We start from the raw sequence: 17,246 nt of genomic DNA, 5'->3' as shown, positions 1-17,246 counted from the left end.
GTGAGGAGACACTGAGTGGGGTGAGGGTTTGTGAGGAGACACTGAATGTGGTGAGGGTTGTGAGGAGACAGTGGGGTGAGGGGTACTGAGGAGACACTGAGTGGGGTAAGGAGTCTGTGGAGAAGACAATGAGTGGGGTGAGAGATCTGTGAGGAGACACTGAGTGAGGTGAGGGTTGTGAGGAGACACTGAGTGTGGTAAGAGGGGTCTGTGAGGAGACTCTGAGTGGGGTAAGGATCTGTGAGGAGACACTGAGTAGGGTGAGGGTCATGAGGAAACACTGAGTGGGGTGAGGGCTTTTGAGGAGACAATGATTGTGGTGTGAGGGGTGTGTGAGGAGACACTGAGTGGGGTGAGGGTTTTTGTTAAGACACCGAGTGAGGGTTTGCGAGGAGGCACTGAGTGGGGTATGGATTGTGAGGAGACACTGAGTGAGTGGGGTGAGAGTTGTGAGGAGACACTGAGTGGGGTGAAGGGTCTGAGGAGACATTGAGTGGGGTGAGGGTTGTGAGAAGACACTGAGTGGGGTGAAGGGTGTGAGGAGACACTGTGTGGGGTGAGGAGTGTGAGGAGACACTATGTGGAGTGATAGTTGTGAGGAGACACTGAGTTGGGTGTGAGGGGTCTGTGAGGAGACACTGAGTTGGGTGAGAGTTGTGAGTAGACAGTGGGGTGAGCGTTTGTTAGGAGACAGTGGGGTATGAGGGGTCTGTGAGGAGACAGTGATGGGGGCACGGGGTCTGTGGGATGTCACTGGGTAGGAATCGAGGTTCTCTGAGAAAAGAGTGAGTAGTGATTAGTAGAGGTGTGGTGCAGATATTAGAGGAAAGATGGTTTGACCTTTTTGTGTATGGCACTTTTCCAAGTGCCTGTCTGTTGGGCACTGATTTTGGCGGATTTCGTCAGCGAATTGGTGGTGACTGTTCATTGTTTTATGGTTTCTGTAAAGGGTTTAAGCTTCCCAAATTAGTCTCACAGACCTGGATGAAATCCTGTTTTTTGATCTGATTATCTCGGTTACTTTTGTCTAGTAGTTCGTTTTGGAAGTTCAGTTTTCCCTTTCTTTGAAGGGTGGATTTTAATGTCTATTTCCATCTTGCTCATCACACCGTAATGTTTCAGTGAAGTCCTGTATAGGAAGGTCTCTGTGTGGTGTTAGCACAGCACTGTCAGTTTCAATTAGATGACAGCTGGGATTAAGATTAAAAACTTAGCAGTATTTAGGATTTCTGTATTTTTTCATGCAGCTTATCTTTATTGTAGCCACGATTCACATTGATTTTATTTTCCTCCTGCCAAATGTGTTGTCCCTGGGAGTTTTCTCTTGAAAGGTTAAATGGGGGGTATTGATGCTCTTTAATTCTTGTTCTCCTCTAGAATTGAATTAAGGGAAACATAACTCTAAAATGCTGTATGTTAAACATTCTTTGCATGTCTAATTTGGGGGTAGAAAAAGGAAAATGTTCTTTTTGAAATAAAGAAGGGTCGGTCTTTACTTGGAAAGCACCCTTGATGCTGGAGGACAGAGGATCCTGTCCTGTCCCCATTCGCGCTGGGGATATGAGGAAGGGCAGGCTGGGCCAGGCCCAGGCCCCATCCACGGCTCTCCAGGCTCAGATCCAGGAGCCACTCTGATTGACCTCCAGCCCTGGCTTTGTCCAGTTGCCCCGTGACCTTCATGTCAGGGACCCTCCCTGTGGGGGCTGCCCTCAGGATGGATTTCTCCTCTATGACTTTAGGTTAGGCTTCTCAGGAAGAGAGTGACACTCTTCTTGAGCACTGGAGGCTCCCCGTCCCACCCCTTAGCGGGCATACAATTCGATGTGTCATACTGAACTGCCGAAAAGACTGACATCACATGCAGTAGCCATGAAACCCAGGAGATCGGTGTTGTTTTTGTATTTTAGTATTATACCATTCCAGATTTTTTGACCTGATACTACATTAGTATCATCTCAGGACTTTTAAATATATATAGATACACACACACACACCCCCATAAATAATATATATACATAATATATGTACACATATAAATAATATGTAGTATATAACATATTATTTATAATATATATTATATGTATATATACACAAATACATTTTTATGTTTGACCCCGGGGCCTTGGGATAGTGTCTGGGAATCTGAATTTCAGAACAAAGACTGGCCTGGGTTTGATGATGGGAGGGGTTGCTTGTCCTTTTGGGTTCTAAGCTGTCATTTGAAAGGGAAGCCTCTGTGCTCTAATGTTTCCTGTGAATCAGTCAGCAGCAGCAGCAGCTGCAGCTTCCCAGCTTCTAGCCGTGTGTGTGTGTGTGTGTGTGTGTGTGTGTGTGTGTGTGTGTGTGTGTTTAATCCTAGCCACATCTGTATTTTTTAATACATCAGTTTCTTCTTTGGGTATTTTAGAAGGGTTTATTTTTGTTTTTTGCGCATGGAATAATCCTTTCTCTAAAAAGAGTAATCTCTTCCTTGTCAATCAGGTTTTGTAAATCTTGGTTGCCCTGCAATCTTTTTAACCAGAGAAATTTCCTTTGTGAAAAATGCTCTTTGCCCACTAGGTGGCAATGCAGTCCCTTCAAATAGCTTAATCCAGGGCTGCAGGTAGCCTGGTACTACACTGGTGTGTCTGTGTGTGTGCATGTGTGTGGTGTGTTTCTGTGCATGCATGTGGGTGTTATCTTGCATGTATGTGGGGTGGTGTGTGCAGGAGTCTGTGTGGTGTGCTGTGCCCCGTGCATGTGTTCATATGCATGAGTGTGCATGCTGGTTTAGGAGCAACTCCATTGCCCTGTTTTGCTCTGTTTTCTATGAATTGGCAAATTGAAAGTACAGTGATCACTAGCTGGACTGTCTTTAGAATGAGGAAAATGCTGGGTGTCCTCATTGGCCTTTCACAGGATCTTACAGCCACAAGTCTGTATTTGTATGTGCTTCAGTGATGAAAAGCAAGACAGAAAATGTCGTCAGGTTTTAATTGCAAACATGTCAGATTATAGGGATTTTTTTTTTTTTTTGCACCTCTAAGTGACATGAATAATTTACTGTCCACATTTGTGGCTTCATAGGTAGATCTTTGGATGGTTGAAAGATCTTTGCCAAAAAAAAAAAAAAAAAAAAAGATTCCCCCACATTCCACAAACTTTGTTTTCTTAGAACTTTGGAATAAGGATTTTAGATAAATGTTGCTAGTAACATTCATTGATCAAGACTGGAACTATTTTTATCCTTAATCATATGACGTATCATCTACCAGAATGTTGGATACATAAAATACAATCAGTTAGTTTAGTTTATTATTATTGCATAAGTGGAGGAATTTCTTTTCAGTGCTGTAATTTTTTTTGTCCCTACTGTAGTTATAGTTCATAGTTTGAGGTTTAAAACATTATATAATTGTATCAATGGGGCAAAGTATGTTTTGTACCTGTAATGTTATTTAATTAGGTTACCCTTATGCACTGTTTTCTAAAAATAGAAAAGTTATTTATCAGCAAGCCTCAGCATAGAAGTAAAATGTATCTGTATGTATTATAAAGCAGTTTTCTATCATTGTACTTTCAAATTTCCAACAGGTTGTAAGAAGATATATACTGGGTTCAGTTGTCGACAGTGAAAAGAACTACGTAGATGCTCTTAAGAGGATTTTGGAGGTACTTAAATGTCATGTTACATAATACATACATTTTTATCTTTTTTATGTATGTACATTTTGATACATATATGCAAAACATATATGTTTATGAAACATATGCAAATTTGCAAAATTCTCAAAAGGATCTAAGTATTGTGTCTGTATATTGACATCGTCATGATTTATTTTGAAATAAATATAATTTATGTAAGTGAATATTTACATTCATTTATCTGAGATTTAAAAATGTCTGGGCCGGGCTCGGTGTCTCACCCCTGTAATCCTAGCCCTTTGGGAGGCTGAGGCAGGCAGGTCGCCTGAGCTCAGGAGTTCGAGACCAGCTTGGGCAACACGGTGAAACCCCATCTCTACTAAAATACAAAATATTACTCAGGTGTGGCAGCATGCGCCTATGGTCCCGAGGCAGAATTGCTTGAACCCAGGAGGCAGAGGTTGCAGTGAGCTGAGATCACACCATTGCACTCTAGCCCGGGTGACAGACTGAGACTGTCTCAAAAAAAAAAGAAAGAAAAATGTCTGAAGCAGCCATGCCCCATGGCACATGCCTATAATCCCAGCTATTCGGGAGGCTGAGGTGAGAGGATGGCTTGAGCCCAGGAGTTTGAGGCTGCAGTGCGCCATGGTCGCACCACTGCACTCCACTCTGGTCGCACCACTGCACTACACTCTGGGCAACAGAACAAGACCCAAGCTCTGAAAGAGAAAAGTCTGAAGAGAAAAGTCTGACCCGTCTTTGCTCATTTTGTCTTAGCAATATGAGAAACCGCTGTCTGATATGGAGCCAAAGTTTCTGAGCGAGAGGAAGCTGAAGACCGTGTTCTACCGAGTCAAAGAGATCCTGCAGTGCCACTCGCTGTTTCAGATCGCGCTGGCCAGCCGCGTTTCCGAGTGGGACTCCGTGGAAATGATCGGTGATGTCTTCGTGGCTTCGGTAATTAAGCCGGGACACCCAGATGTCCACAGGGCTCTCCATGCACCTGTCCTCTCTTCCCTTCTTAGGCTGATGTTTTGTCCCTGAGCTCCTGCAAGCTGACAAGTGTGCAGTTCTCTCTGAAGGTCAGGCTGAAGCTGCAATGCCCTGGCCAAGTGTGTGCACTAGGGAAATGACAAATGGATCTTTACCAGGGAGGCCACGGCAGAAAGGCAGACGCTCCGAACAAAAGCTGTACCTGGGACGATTTAAACATATGTACTTTGTCAAGCCTTAGATACCCCGTTAGATGATTTGCTGGAGCTTTTTGTTGTTGAACAAGGATGCTCTGTGTTTGGTAACGTAAAATTGCCGTTTTTAAGCCCTTATACAGGTTCTGTTCCTGATCTAGGTGTCACTTTGTGGGTGCAGAATTCTCTGTGCCTGTGAAAAATAGAAAACACGTGATGGGAAAACTCCTAGATGTTTTCTCAAACGTTAGCCCTTGGCTGTAGCTTCTGTTGTGTGGATACAGGCTTTCGGCCCTGTGCTGTGACACAGGAATACGATGTTGCAACAGCTTGCATGAACACTTCCTGGCAGGAGAAAGGGTTAGCTGCCTGGAAACCACTGATGGTTTCTGCACTGACAGTTTCCAGTCGTTGTATCCTCACTCCGTGTATGAATCATACTTACTGTATATGGGTTGGATTCTACCTAGATGTAGAGGACTGTGAGTGAAACAGATTGGTTTCTGTAATTATTTAAGACTATGATGCTATCAAAGGGATACAAGCTTGCAAGTTTAAAAAAAAAAGTGTTCCTCTTCTTAAATGAATGCTATCATAATAATATGTGAAATGTTTTCCTATATAGTTTATATATGTACTTGATGAGGTCTGTAAATGCTTTGAATAAATATAGAAACAAAATTCTTAAGAGATATTTGCATAATACCATTATGGATCCTAAAAAACAGAGAAATATTGGATATTTGTTTTGTTATTGGATTTTTTTCTGGCTGTTTTATATATTAACTTCAGCCTTATCACTGTTCCTTAAATACCTACCTTCCCAACATATTTTAAAATGCAAACAGATTTTTTTAAGAAATAGAATTTGATGAAAGCATTCCTGTATCAACGCCGGTCACACCAAAGCTCTGCCATCCATCCTAAAGGACCTGGGTTTCTTAGAACAACATGGAATGATTTTTCTCTCTTTGAATATTGATAGCAAGGACAAATGTTTCTGCCTCTTCACAGAACACCTTTGTGCTTTTAGGAAAACGAACACGTGTGAGGCATTGTATCTTACTCCAGAGAAGCAGGATCAGCCCCCGCCCCAGGCCTCATTTCCAGGGTGTGGTTGAGGCCTGTTTCTCAGGATATTGGGCCCACCATGGAACGAGCTGCATGACTTTCTTGCCTGGAGGTTGAACCCACCAAGTGAGACTTGGCAGGAACTTAAAATCACCATCCTTATTTGTCTGTAGTCAGAAACATTCTTAACTGAAACCCAAATTACCATGGTTTTGAACAAGAATGTCAGGAAGTGCTCTTGGGCCAAAAAATAAGATCAAACCAGCAACTTAACTCCTAACAAGCTTGCTTAAAGAAAAAAAAAATCTCACAGTCGTAATAGTTTATCCTATGAAAACATCACAGTGACTGAAAGAGTATTTTGAGGGCGAGTTTCAAATCTTCTGTTTTATGTTGGAAAAGGGGTATCTGGACTCTGATTTCTCTCTGAATTTCCTCCTGTGTTGCAGTTTTCTAAGTCCATGGTGCTGGACGCGTACAGTGAATATGTGAACAATTTCAGCACAGCCGTGGCCGTCCTCAAGAAAACATGTGCCACAAAGCCCGCTTTTCTTGAATTTTTAAAGGTAAACACATTTTTTTTTTCATTTGGGTTTTAACACCATCTGATAATAAGTTACATGTCAAACTTTGGCTGTAAATGCAGTTATTCATTATTAAGATTTCAGTACCAATAGTGCCCTAGGTATTGGATTAATGCTAGAAATGAAGATGAATTTTAGGTCCTAATGTAGCTTTTTGAAAACAATTTTATTTGCACATCCTTAAAAGCATATCAGTGAATAGACAGAAAGAAAGTTAAAATCAGATCCCAAAAAAAGAAGTCAAGATCAGATCCCAAAGTTACCTTTTCCTTCCTGTCCTTCAGTATGGTATTAGGAATCAAAGAAACCAAACATCTCAATTCCAGGCCTCTTTGGGATCGGGGATACACAACGGCCTGGAGAGTCAGAGCCTGGAACGGGCCCTACCCCTCGGGGACGCGGGCTGTGTTCCCTGCGATGCTGAGGACAGCGCTGACGGCCTTCCTCAGTGGTCTCTGACCTGGCAGTGATGGGGAGCATGTCCCCAGACAGGTGTGGGCGAGCGTTATTTAATCAGCAGGCAGGCAGGGCTTCCCCAGTCAGGGGATGCGTGTCCCAGGCTGTGTTCTGACAGTTTGCTGCACAATGAACCAGGCTGAAACCCCCTTCAAAGACATCCCGGAACTGAGTCTCCTTTGTGGAGCCCTCATTTGCATGATAAACCCCGGGGACAAACTGTGTTCTTCTTACTTGGACTGTTTCTTGGAAACTGCTGCTACCTGGAGCGAGTGAACACAGGCCAAGCATTCTCACCCACAGCAACGTGTCATTGAAGCTGGAATATTTTCCCTCTGCCTTATCCAGCACGGCGGCTCCCGCTCTTGCTGGAACACAGTCTGTGGCCCATCGAGGTTTGCTAAGGGATCGGATCGCAGTTCCCGCTCTGGACAGTTGTGGGCTCTGTCCTAAGGGATCAGATTGCAGTTCCCATTCTGGAGGGTTGTGGGCTCTGTCCTAAGGGATCGGATCGCAGTTCCCGCTCTGGACAGTTGTGGGCTCTGTCCTAAGGGATTGGATCGCAGTTCCCGCTCTGGACAGTTGTGGGCTCTGTCCTAAGGGATCGGATCGCAGTTCCCGCTCTGGACAGTTGTGGGCTCTGTCCTTTGGCTAGGGCACCATCTCTTTCTCTTGGGGAAAGAAAACATGGACTCACTTAAGAGCGCACTCCCTCTGGGGATTCTGTTGTAGTTTTGATGTCAGCCGTGGCTGTGACTGCGGTGCCCACTCCTCAGCTGGCGGCTGCCTTGTGGCCTTAGGAGATATACTCTCTCATCCCATTTCATAGCTCCAGGACCTGAGCCCCAAAGAGTCAGGTGCCCTGTGAGCGGAGAGACCGGGGCACAGCCAGGTCTGTGCTATCTGCCCTCTTCACTGCGCAGCCCCCTCAGCGGAGAGAACTGGAGACTCCCCCGAGGTCAACATTGCCCAGCAGCCTCGGTAGCAAATGGCCCCACTGTGCATCCCTGATGTGCTCAGGGAGAGGGGCCCTCAGCCTCCAGGACGTCCTTCTGCCCATGGCACCAGAAGAGGTTGCCAGCCTTTTCTAGGGACCCACTATGGCCAGAACACAGACACCCAAGGACACCCCCTGGAATCTACCCAGTCCCCTGGCCTGGGGAATTAACCCCGGGAGCTGAGGCCGACACGGGAGGCCTGGCCCCTGCAGCAAAGCGGAAGCCCCTAGAGCAGGTGCAGAAAGCGGCTGGAAGGTATTTGGCCAAGTTTCTTCTTGTAGCTGAAGACAAGGTGCAGGCTTTTGACTTTCCCGGGTGTTCAGTGTGGTGGGGAGGAGGCGGCCCCAGGGGCAGGCAGGGCATGGCAGCCCCACGGGGAGGTGACCCCAGTGCCTTCCCCCACAGCAGGAACAGGAGGCCAGTCCTGACCGAACCACGCTCTATAGCCTGATGATGAAGCCCATCCAGAGGTTCCCACAGTTCATCCTCCTGCTCCAGGTAAGTGCTTCACGGTGGCCTCCTCAGGCTTGTCTCCGGCTCGTCCATGATTCATTTAAAAATGGCATCTGTTCCTCCACTTTGGAGTGGCCGCCCCTTGGGTCTCCCCATCTCCTCTCTAGGCAGTTACAGGAGGTGGGGGGTAGAGGCAGGTGGAGACCTGCGGAGAGTCACCCTACTTCGGGGGCAGCTGTAGGGCCCAGTGCCTGCGAGGCCGGCCTTGGGGGACAGAGGGGATGGGCTGCGGGAGGGGTGTCCATGGGCCCTGGCCCGCCACATGCGCTGTCTCGTGGGGCCCCGGCACTGGGGGGCTACAGGGCTCGGTTATCAGTGGCCCACAGGTCACAGCTCCTTTCTCCAGTGTGCCTGCGTCTGGTCTAGAATCACATGAAAAATGATTCTTGCCTCTGTGCCCAGAGGGGATGGACAGGCTTGGAAAGCTAAGAATAGATTTAAACAAAACATACCCATCGCTGATTTAACAGCAAATCACCGAGGACAGGGAGATGCCGCAATGGTGAAGACACTTTCCACTGGACCCTCATTTTTCTAAACCAAGGATTCTCAACTGGATACCTGTGACCGTGAACAGAAGGCCCGTTCTGAGTGCTGACGTGACATCGCACAGCGGACGGCCTCTCGGTGATGTCTGACGCGATGTGTGGTTGCCGCTCGTTTTCTGACCTTCCCACATACCCTGAAGCCCAGGTGACCCTGTAGGCTGCGGGGCTCAGCGCCCATTTTATTTAAATGAATGCCGTGCCTCCAGGGAGGGTATTTCAAAGGAGAGTCCATGCTGGCCTCTGCCTGTGTCGATTTTTCAATGATTACTCAGCTTGCTTTTTCTAATTAAATCAGAGGACTCTGCTTTGCCTGCCTGCTTATTAGAGCTGATTAAGATGAACTGGTGAAATCATTGCCAGAAATGAACCGGCACCTGGCAAATAGTGTCAAGTCCCCTTCCACTGAGGTTTTTATATTTATTTTTGATCAACCAAATCTGTGGCACATTCTTTTTACATAAAAGTAGTCATAAAAGTGTGAAAAAGGATACATACTACAGTATCAACATGGGCTCTTTCCGTGTTTAGGGTGATGGGTCATGTTAATTTTATCCTCTCGCTTATGTATATATATATATATATATATATTTTTTTTTTTTTTTTTTGGAGATGGAGTCTCGCTCTGTCGCCTAGGCTGGAGTGCAGTGGTGCAATCTCGGCTCACTGCAAGCTCCGCCTCCCGGGTTCACGCCATTCTCCTGCCTCAGCCTCCCGAGTAGCTGGGACTACAGGCGCCCGCCCCTGCGCCCGGCTAATTTTTTCTATTTTTAGTAGAGACGGGGTTTCACCATGGTCTCGATCTCCTGACCTTGTGATCCGCCCACCTCGGCCTCCCAAAGTGCTGGGATTACAGGCGTGAGCCACCACGCCCGGCCTCGCTTATATTTTTAACATTGTACAGTTTGCCTGTACTAGAGCATTAATAACAAAAGCTGGTTTTTTCCCCAAAATCAAAATATTCAAAGTGTGTTTTATTTCTTCAGCTGACAAACATGTCCTGAGTCCTAATACGTGTGAGACGCTGTTGGCCTTCTGGCAAGCAGCCACGGACGTGATGAATGAGCTTCCTCGTGAGAGGGAGGCTGGCGCTTGGGAGGAACAGGGTCAGGCTGCCTGTTAGATGTTAGTTATTCAGCCACAGCTGGGAGGGTGTCACCAGGCTGTGAAGGGGCCAGAAGCAAGGCTACAGTCACCTCCTAAACCATACGAGGGGAACCAGCCCACATACCCTGTGTCGCCTCCTAAACCATACGGGTGAAGTGGCCCACATGCCCTGTGTTTAGCGATGCACCAGTGAGTCCCTGGGTGGTTCCTGGTCACCCGGGATGATAGCAAGCGCTGACTGTGTTGTGAGATCACACCCATTGTTGGCTTTCTATGATGTATCAGAATAGTTTTTAAATTTTTTTTGATTTATTAAATTTGGATATAATTTTCAAACGCGCTTGTTAGGTTTTGGTTAAATGTAAGTAACTACAAGTAAGTAAGTAACTACTTTTGCCTAGGTTTTTTCCAAAGTGTGTTCTTTTTAGACAGAAGTTGTGGGCGGGGCTGCTGGAAAGGGAACAGGAGAGGGAACCGCAGGGAAAAGCCTCTACCGGGATCTTGAGGAACCTGAGCAGCTCCCACGTTTCCATCGGCCTTTTGACACCCAAATTCTTGAGTTTATAACTGGAATTCTGAGTTTAAGTCAAAAGACTTAACGTGCTCTTCCAGATCGTCACCAGCATTTAGAATTGAGAGACTCATTTAGAAAGACTCATTTAGAAAGACTCAACGTGCTCTTCCAGATCGTCACCAGCAGTTACGTAGGTCAGTTTGTACACAGCTGTGCCCGTCCTCCTCCCTCCTTGCCTCGAGAGACCCTCCTTAGAATTTCCCACACAGAGTTCGTTGCCCCCGAAGCAGAAAATGGTCTTTGCCTTGATCTGAAAAAACAAATTGCAGGTCCTAGATGTGCCCAGCAGTTTCCCTCAGGGACACTTTTTGCCCACATTTGTTGAAACGCTGGCGCATCCTAGAGTGTTCTCGGAGGGGAACAGGGTGGGTCCACGTGCTTCGGAAGAAGCACAGTTGGAGACAAGGTGGTGTCTGCATCTGGTCATTACGTGGTTGTGCCTCAGGGGCCCTGCCTCAGGTGTGGGTGCTCAGGGCACCTGGGATTGGGCAAGGAGATGGGCTGCAGAGAGTCAGCAGGTACAAGCACATACCGTCCCTCCTGCCTTCTGCTGTGGTCCGTGTGCTGTGTGTAGGTGGATGGGGAGACAGTGGGGAGGGGCCTGGACACCCTCTGTCCCCTTCCTCCCAGTGACTCTCCTGGTTTCTACTTTCCAGTCCTGCCTGCATTTTTCCTTGTTAGCGCTCCCAGACCTTCTTTCTAAGACAGGTGCTGTGAAGCCACAGCTGTCTCCTGGCTCAGGCAGTGAAGCCGGCTCACCCTGGCTTTGCTGGGACTGTCAGTTTCTCCCATGGATCCGGAAACATCCATCAGCCGCGTGTGACATTTGTCTTACTTTATCCCAGCTACCTATTTCTCTCTGTTGTTGTGCAAAGATAAGTAACAATTTCTGGTAACAATAGCAGCGAGAAATTTCACTTTTCTCCTTCCCTGGGCCTCCTCGGGAGGCTGCCGGCCCAGCAGATGTTCCTGGCTGTGCTCAGCGGCCCCACGGCATGCTGGACTCCATCATGTGCCAGCTGCTGTCTCCATCGCACGCCGAGTCCCCGGTGCCACCGCCAGTGTGTGGTTTTGATGCAGAACTAGTGTTAAGATTGTTCTTTTTTGCCTTGATAGAATTCGTTGTGACTCATAGGAAACAAATGTATAGAATTGTTTATATTCACTACAAACTGGAAACATTTGATCATTTATACAGCGTCCTTTCCAGATTTTAAAAAAAGGTTTAAAAAGATAAGCACACTGTTGGATTCCATGACTGCTCATATTCCTATAAACATGTAAAAGTTGGTAGGCAAGATGCAGAACCACATTTTTTTTTTCACGCTAAGTTCTGGGATACGTGTGCAGAATGTGCAGGTTTGTTCCATAGGTATACATGTGCCATGGTGGGTTGCTGCATCTATCAACCCGTCATCTAGGTTTTAAGCCCCGCGTGCATTAGGTATTTGTCTCAATGCTCTCCCTCCCCTCACCCTGCACCCCCGACAGGCCCTGGTGTGTGATGCTCCCCTCCCCGTGTCCCTGAGATCTCATTGCAGAACCACATTTAATTCTGAGAAAGAGTGTTTCAAGTTCACGTTTGCCCCTTCAGCAAACATCAGCGTGTCAAATGTGAACGCAAGCTGGGAAACAAAAGGCCCTGCATAAAACCAAGGTGACGAAAGTGTCCTTTTGTTATTGCCTGTTAAAGTTTATCCTGTGATTGGCAGCAGTGCGTCATTTTTTGCTGGCAGTTGTTGCTGATTTGTGCCACATACCCTCCCTTTGACCTCCTTGTGCTTATCTGAAACCTTAACTGGGAGAAGAGGTAGCTCAACTCCCTTTTTTTAAAGATGACTTTTTAAGAGACATTTTAGGGTCACAGCAAAATTGAGTGGAAAGTACAGAGATTTCCCAACTACCCCTCCCCCAACATGCACAGCACCCCCCCCCCGCCTCACCGCCCACAACATCTCCGCCAGAGTGCATTTGTGACAACCAGGAGCAGCCACTGCCCAGCGGCCACAGTCACAGGAGGATGTACCCCTGTGCTGTGCATTCGGTGGGTTTGGATGAACGTTTAGTGACATGGACCCACCATGATTGTGTCATGCATCTTTGCTGCCCTAAGATCAGGTTCCTTTGTCAGTGTGAGAGAGACTCCATCCTGCTGTGTGAGTTGGCGCCATGGGTGCATTATTTGGCACCACAGAACTCCTGCACATTAGAAATTGGAGGACTGATCTTTTGAAGAAAGTAGCTGGACCCATCTGTGCGTGGGTTCATCTGTCTGACTCAACTTGAGAAGGACAATCTCTCATCATCGTGAGCATCATTCCAAGCGCACGGCAGTTCTGAGATTGTGATATGTTCATATTTAGCGTGTCCTTTATTGCACAGAGCTATTTTTTCGATTTTGTTTTTGCAAAGGAAGCTGTTCAGATGTTCAGCCAAGTCATGACTCACTCAGCTCATCATCCCTTCCCAAGAACTGACTTTATTTTTCCCCAGGATGACGGATGCCACTGCCTCCTTTCCATCGTCAGCTGGTGAGTGACGTGACTGTCGTTGCACTGGGAGTGCGCACATGGTAACTGCCCACCTCTCCCTTCTTGCTTGTAGGACATGCTGAAGAACACCTCCAAAGGCCACCCCGACAGGCTGCCTCTTCAGATGGCCCTGACAGAGCTCGAAACACTGGCAGAGAAGTTAAATGAAAGAAAGAGAGATGCTGATCAACGCTGTGAAGTTAAGCAAATAGCCAAAGCCATAAACGAAAGATACCTGAACAAGGTTGAGAGAGGGTTTCTTCAACTCTATTCCAAAATTATTTTTGCTTTGTACTAATAAGCTGTCGTTATCCAGCAATACTAATCTTTTGGAACGTTGGGAGTAATTCCCTTAGCCCAGAGTTCTTAACTGGGGTGGATGGAGGCCTTTGGGAGAGTCACCCCAATGTGGAAATTGTATGTAAAACCTTAACAGCCTGTCTGCATTTTCTTAGGAAAGAGATTCATACATTCATCAGACCCTCAGATGGATCCAGGACCTCCCAAGAGGTTAAGAGCAACTCCTTTAGCTTAATTTTGCTTTCAAAATAACTATCTAATTTCAGATAGTAATAGTTAAAGCAACTCCTTTAGCTTAATTTTGCTTTCAAAATAACTATCTAGTTTCAGATAGTAAAGCTGAAAATATTTACAGGCTGGGCACAGTGGCTCACACCTGTAAGCCCAGCACTTTGGGAGGCTGAGGTGGGAAGATCACTGGAGCCCAGGAGTTTGAGACCAGCCTGGGCATGATAGTGAAACCCCATACCAAAAAAAAAAAAAAAAAAAAAATTGGCACAGTGGCATGCCTGTAGTCCAAGCTACTTGGGAGGCTGAGGCCGGAGGATTGCTTGAGCCTGGGAGGTCCAGGCTGCGGTGAGCTGTTATTGAGTTGCTGCACTCCAGCCTGGGTGACAGAGCAAGACCCTGCTTCAAAAAAAAAAATCACAAACATTTTTTGTCTTCACCTATGCATGGGCTAAGCTGTACTGACCCCCCAAAAGAGATGCAGGACCCAGAGGGCAGTGTTTCATTTGCGAGGCTACATTTCAGCTTGATGCTTACATAACTACTTCTCTGCAGCAGGCTCTGGTTTTATGTGGGCTTTCCTGTATTCGTTGAAGGCCCTGGCTCACAGGGAGATGCTAATTTGTATGAACTGTGTTAAGTTATTGCATCTAATATTCATTGTTGCTAAAATCACAGTTTGTTTTGTCATTAGGAGTAGTTTCTTATGTCACAATGACATTCAGTAATTTAACTGTGTGAACTTTATGGTAATACACTTTAAGCCACACGCTTTTCCCAATTCTCCAAATGGTTTATGTAGGAACATTTATAAGCAGCAAATTGTATTCAGTTATATTCTTGACATGGTTGATGTTATTTAAAATCATGCTCCCTGTGGCACCTGAACCTCTGAATACATGTGGGGCACAGAGCAAGCCCAGAGGCCCAGGAAGAGGTGATGATGCTTCACCCTGAATGTCACGCACATACCTCATCATTCCCTCATTCCCATCATTCCCATCGTGCACTCGGCAAGGACAGTCAGGGAGGCGGGTGTCTCGCTGGTTGCTCAGAGCTGGGCAGCAGCGCAGATCTAGAATCAAAAGACAGCACAGACCACCGGGGCTGAGGACTCTGTTTTCTTGTGGGCTGAATTGTTATAAGTATTGGCCGAGTGCGGTGGCTCACGCCTGTAATCCCAGCCTTTTTGGAGGCCGAGGTGGGTGGATCACTTGAGGTCAGGAGTTCCAGACCAGCCTGACCAACATAACGAAACCCCATCTCTACTAAAAATACAAAAAGAAACCAATTAGCTGGGTGTGGTGGCGCACATCTATGGTCCCAGCTACTCGAGCGGCTGAGGCACGAGAATCAGTTGAACCCAGGGGGTGGAGGTTGCAGTGAGCTGAGATTGTGCCACTACACTGCAGCCTGGGTAACAGAGCAAGGCTTGATCTCAGAACAAACAAACAAAAAAAGTAGTCTGACTTCCACATCGCATGCCATTGTCTTGGTTCATACAAAGCATCTTTCTGAAGAACTGATGGTTTTGGTTTGGCTCAGTGAAGTAAAATATGGCCTACGTGGAGAAGTTAAGATAGTCATTGAACTATGCTTAATTAGGTTGACTTAGGGAAAAGTAAAATTATGAAACAATTCCTTCCATTCCTCACCGTTCCTGGTTAATGTCGTGTTTAAATCGCGGGAGGGCCGACTGTGCGGTGAAAGTCTGTGAGGAAGCAGGTGGATGTTCGGTGCAGTCACGGTGAACATAGGAACGATTTCCGTAAAGCGCTCAGTTTGGAAAGTCACCCTCAGACTCCATACCAGACTTTTCCTCATCTTTTTCTTTTCTGGGTAAACTCAACTGTGGTCCCTGCGCTGTGTTTTGAATGTCCAGCTTCTCAGCAGTGGAAGCCGATACCTCATTCGATCTGATGATATGATAGAAACAGTTTACAACGACAGAGGAGAGATTGTTAAAACCAAAGAACGCCGAGTCTTCATGTTAAATGATGTGTTAATGTGTGCCACCGTCAGCTCACGGTAAGTGCATTGAATTCTCTATAGCAGTCCTATCATTACATGTTACCTTTGCCTAAGGGCACATAAATGACTTTGTTAATTCTGTCACTCAGACCGAACTGGTTTTTTGTGCCAAAGCTTAGTCCTGTGACTAAAGGAACCCTTATTATAAGCAAGCTTATTTTTAAATAGAAGTCACCAAGTCACTGTTAGAAGTTAAGTACGTAGAGGTTTATATACTCTTTAAACACGGCTGATGGTGGAACTAGAAACTAAATTGAATTTCTTCATAATCCTCCTAAATAATTCAGGAGTTCTTTTTCTTATGGTTTAAATTCTCTCTTTACCTGCTTCTCTATAAATATATTTTTGATAAATGTTTAAATATAATAAAGTTGGGTATATTCATATTTATTGTAAACCAAGAAAATGAGTTATTTTCTTTTTTTTTTTTTTTTTTTTTTTGAGACGGAGTCTTGCTCTGCCGCCCAGGCTGGGGTGCAGTGGCCGGATCTCAGCTCACTGCAAGCTCTGCCTCCCAGGTTTACGCCATTCTCCTGCCTCAGCCTCCCGAGTAGCTGGGACTACAGGCGCCCGCCACCTCACCCGGCTAGTTTTTTGTATTTTTTAGTAGAGACGGGGTTTCACCGTGTTAGCCAGGATGGTCTCGATCTCCTGACCTCGTGATCCGCCCATCTCGGCCTCCCAAAGTGCTGGGATTACAGGCTTGAGCCACTGCGCCCGGCCAAGTTATTTTCACTTAAAATAGTTTACATCAGAATCGTTCTCCAACACATGGAATATTGTAGTTAGATAAGGATATGTGAGAAGTTAAAAAGTCTTCAAATATAGGTAGATGATAAGGGAATTCAGATAAAATTAACTATAACGCTCCTGGTGCTGTAGAAAATAATGCCAGCGAATGTAGTGGCAATTCATCATGTCTTGCAAGAGTCAAGCGTTCAATCGTCCAGAGTTTTGACAGCCAATTGGTAAACATTTGGTAGCCTGAAGTCATCCACATGGGAGCATTTACACCACGGAATTTGCCCAACACAACGTGTTAGGAGCCTGTCCTCCCAGTGAGAGCCAGCTGTTAAACATTTGCCAGTACACCACTAAACATGCCCTATTTTTCATGTCCGTCACCCCCATTTTCCAGCAGCTGGATGTATCTGCCTGCCCTCCTCACCTTGCCTTAGAGACCCAGGCAGCGAGGGTGTGCAGGTCAGCCCTCAGGAGTCAGACTCCTTAGCGTGAACTCCAGCTCTACCTTCTCTGAACTCTGAAAATTACCCGCTCTGACTAGGCCTTGGACTCCTCATCCGTGCAATAGGGTTGATCATAAAATAATGAGTCCGGTGGTACGCTCTCGTGGGGCTCTTCAGGGGTCAAGGCGAGGACATTCATTAAGCTGCCGCAGGGCACCTGGCACGTGGCACTGCCTGCGAGGGACAGATTTTCATTGTTGCTTCTCATCATCCTCACTTATTTTGTGGCAGCTACAAAATAAGTCCA

The 17,246-nt window shown here is 46.3% G+C and overlaps 1 protein-coding gene across 4 annotated transcripts in view; it reads left to right on the top strand.

The window, feature by feature from the left end:
* LOC105491895 (Rho guanine nucleotide exchange factor 10) overlaps nt 1-17,246 on the top strand; it is a 146,960-nt gene that overhangs the window by 72,785 nt on the left and 56,929 nt on the right. For all 4 annotated transcript variants that reach the window (XM_011758600.3, XM_011758601.3, XM_011758603.3 and 1 more), the window contains 6 exons: nt 3,574-3,651; nt 4,405-4,584; nt 6,335-6,451; nt 8,329-8,421; nt 13,267-13,437; nt 15,604-15,749. In XM_011758600.3, the coding sequence (XP_011756902.2) occupies nt 3,574-3,651; nt 4,405-4,584; nt 6,335-6,451; nt 8,329-8,421; nt 13,267-13,437; nt 15,604-15,749 (785 nt within the window). The remainder of the gene's footprint in view (nt 1-3,573; nt 3,652-4,404; nt 4,585-6,334; nt 6,452-8,328; nt 8,422-13,266; nt 13,438-15,603; nt 15,750-17,246) is intronic.

Source organism: Macaca nemestrina, chromosome 8 (genome assembly GCF_043159975.1).
Source record: "Macaca nemestrina isolate mMacNem1 chromosome 8, mMacNem.hap1, whole genome shotgun sequence".
NCBI classification, from domain to species: domain Eukaryota; kingdom Metazoa; phylum Chordata; class Mammalia; order Primates; family Cercopithecidae; genus Macaca; species Macaca nemestrina.
This window is presented reverse-complemented; position numbering and strand designations above follow the sequence as displayed.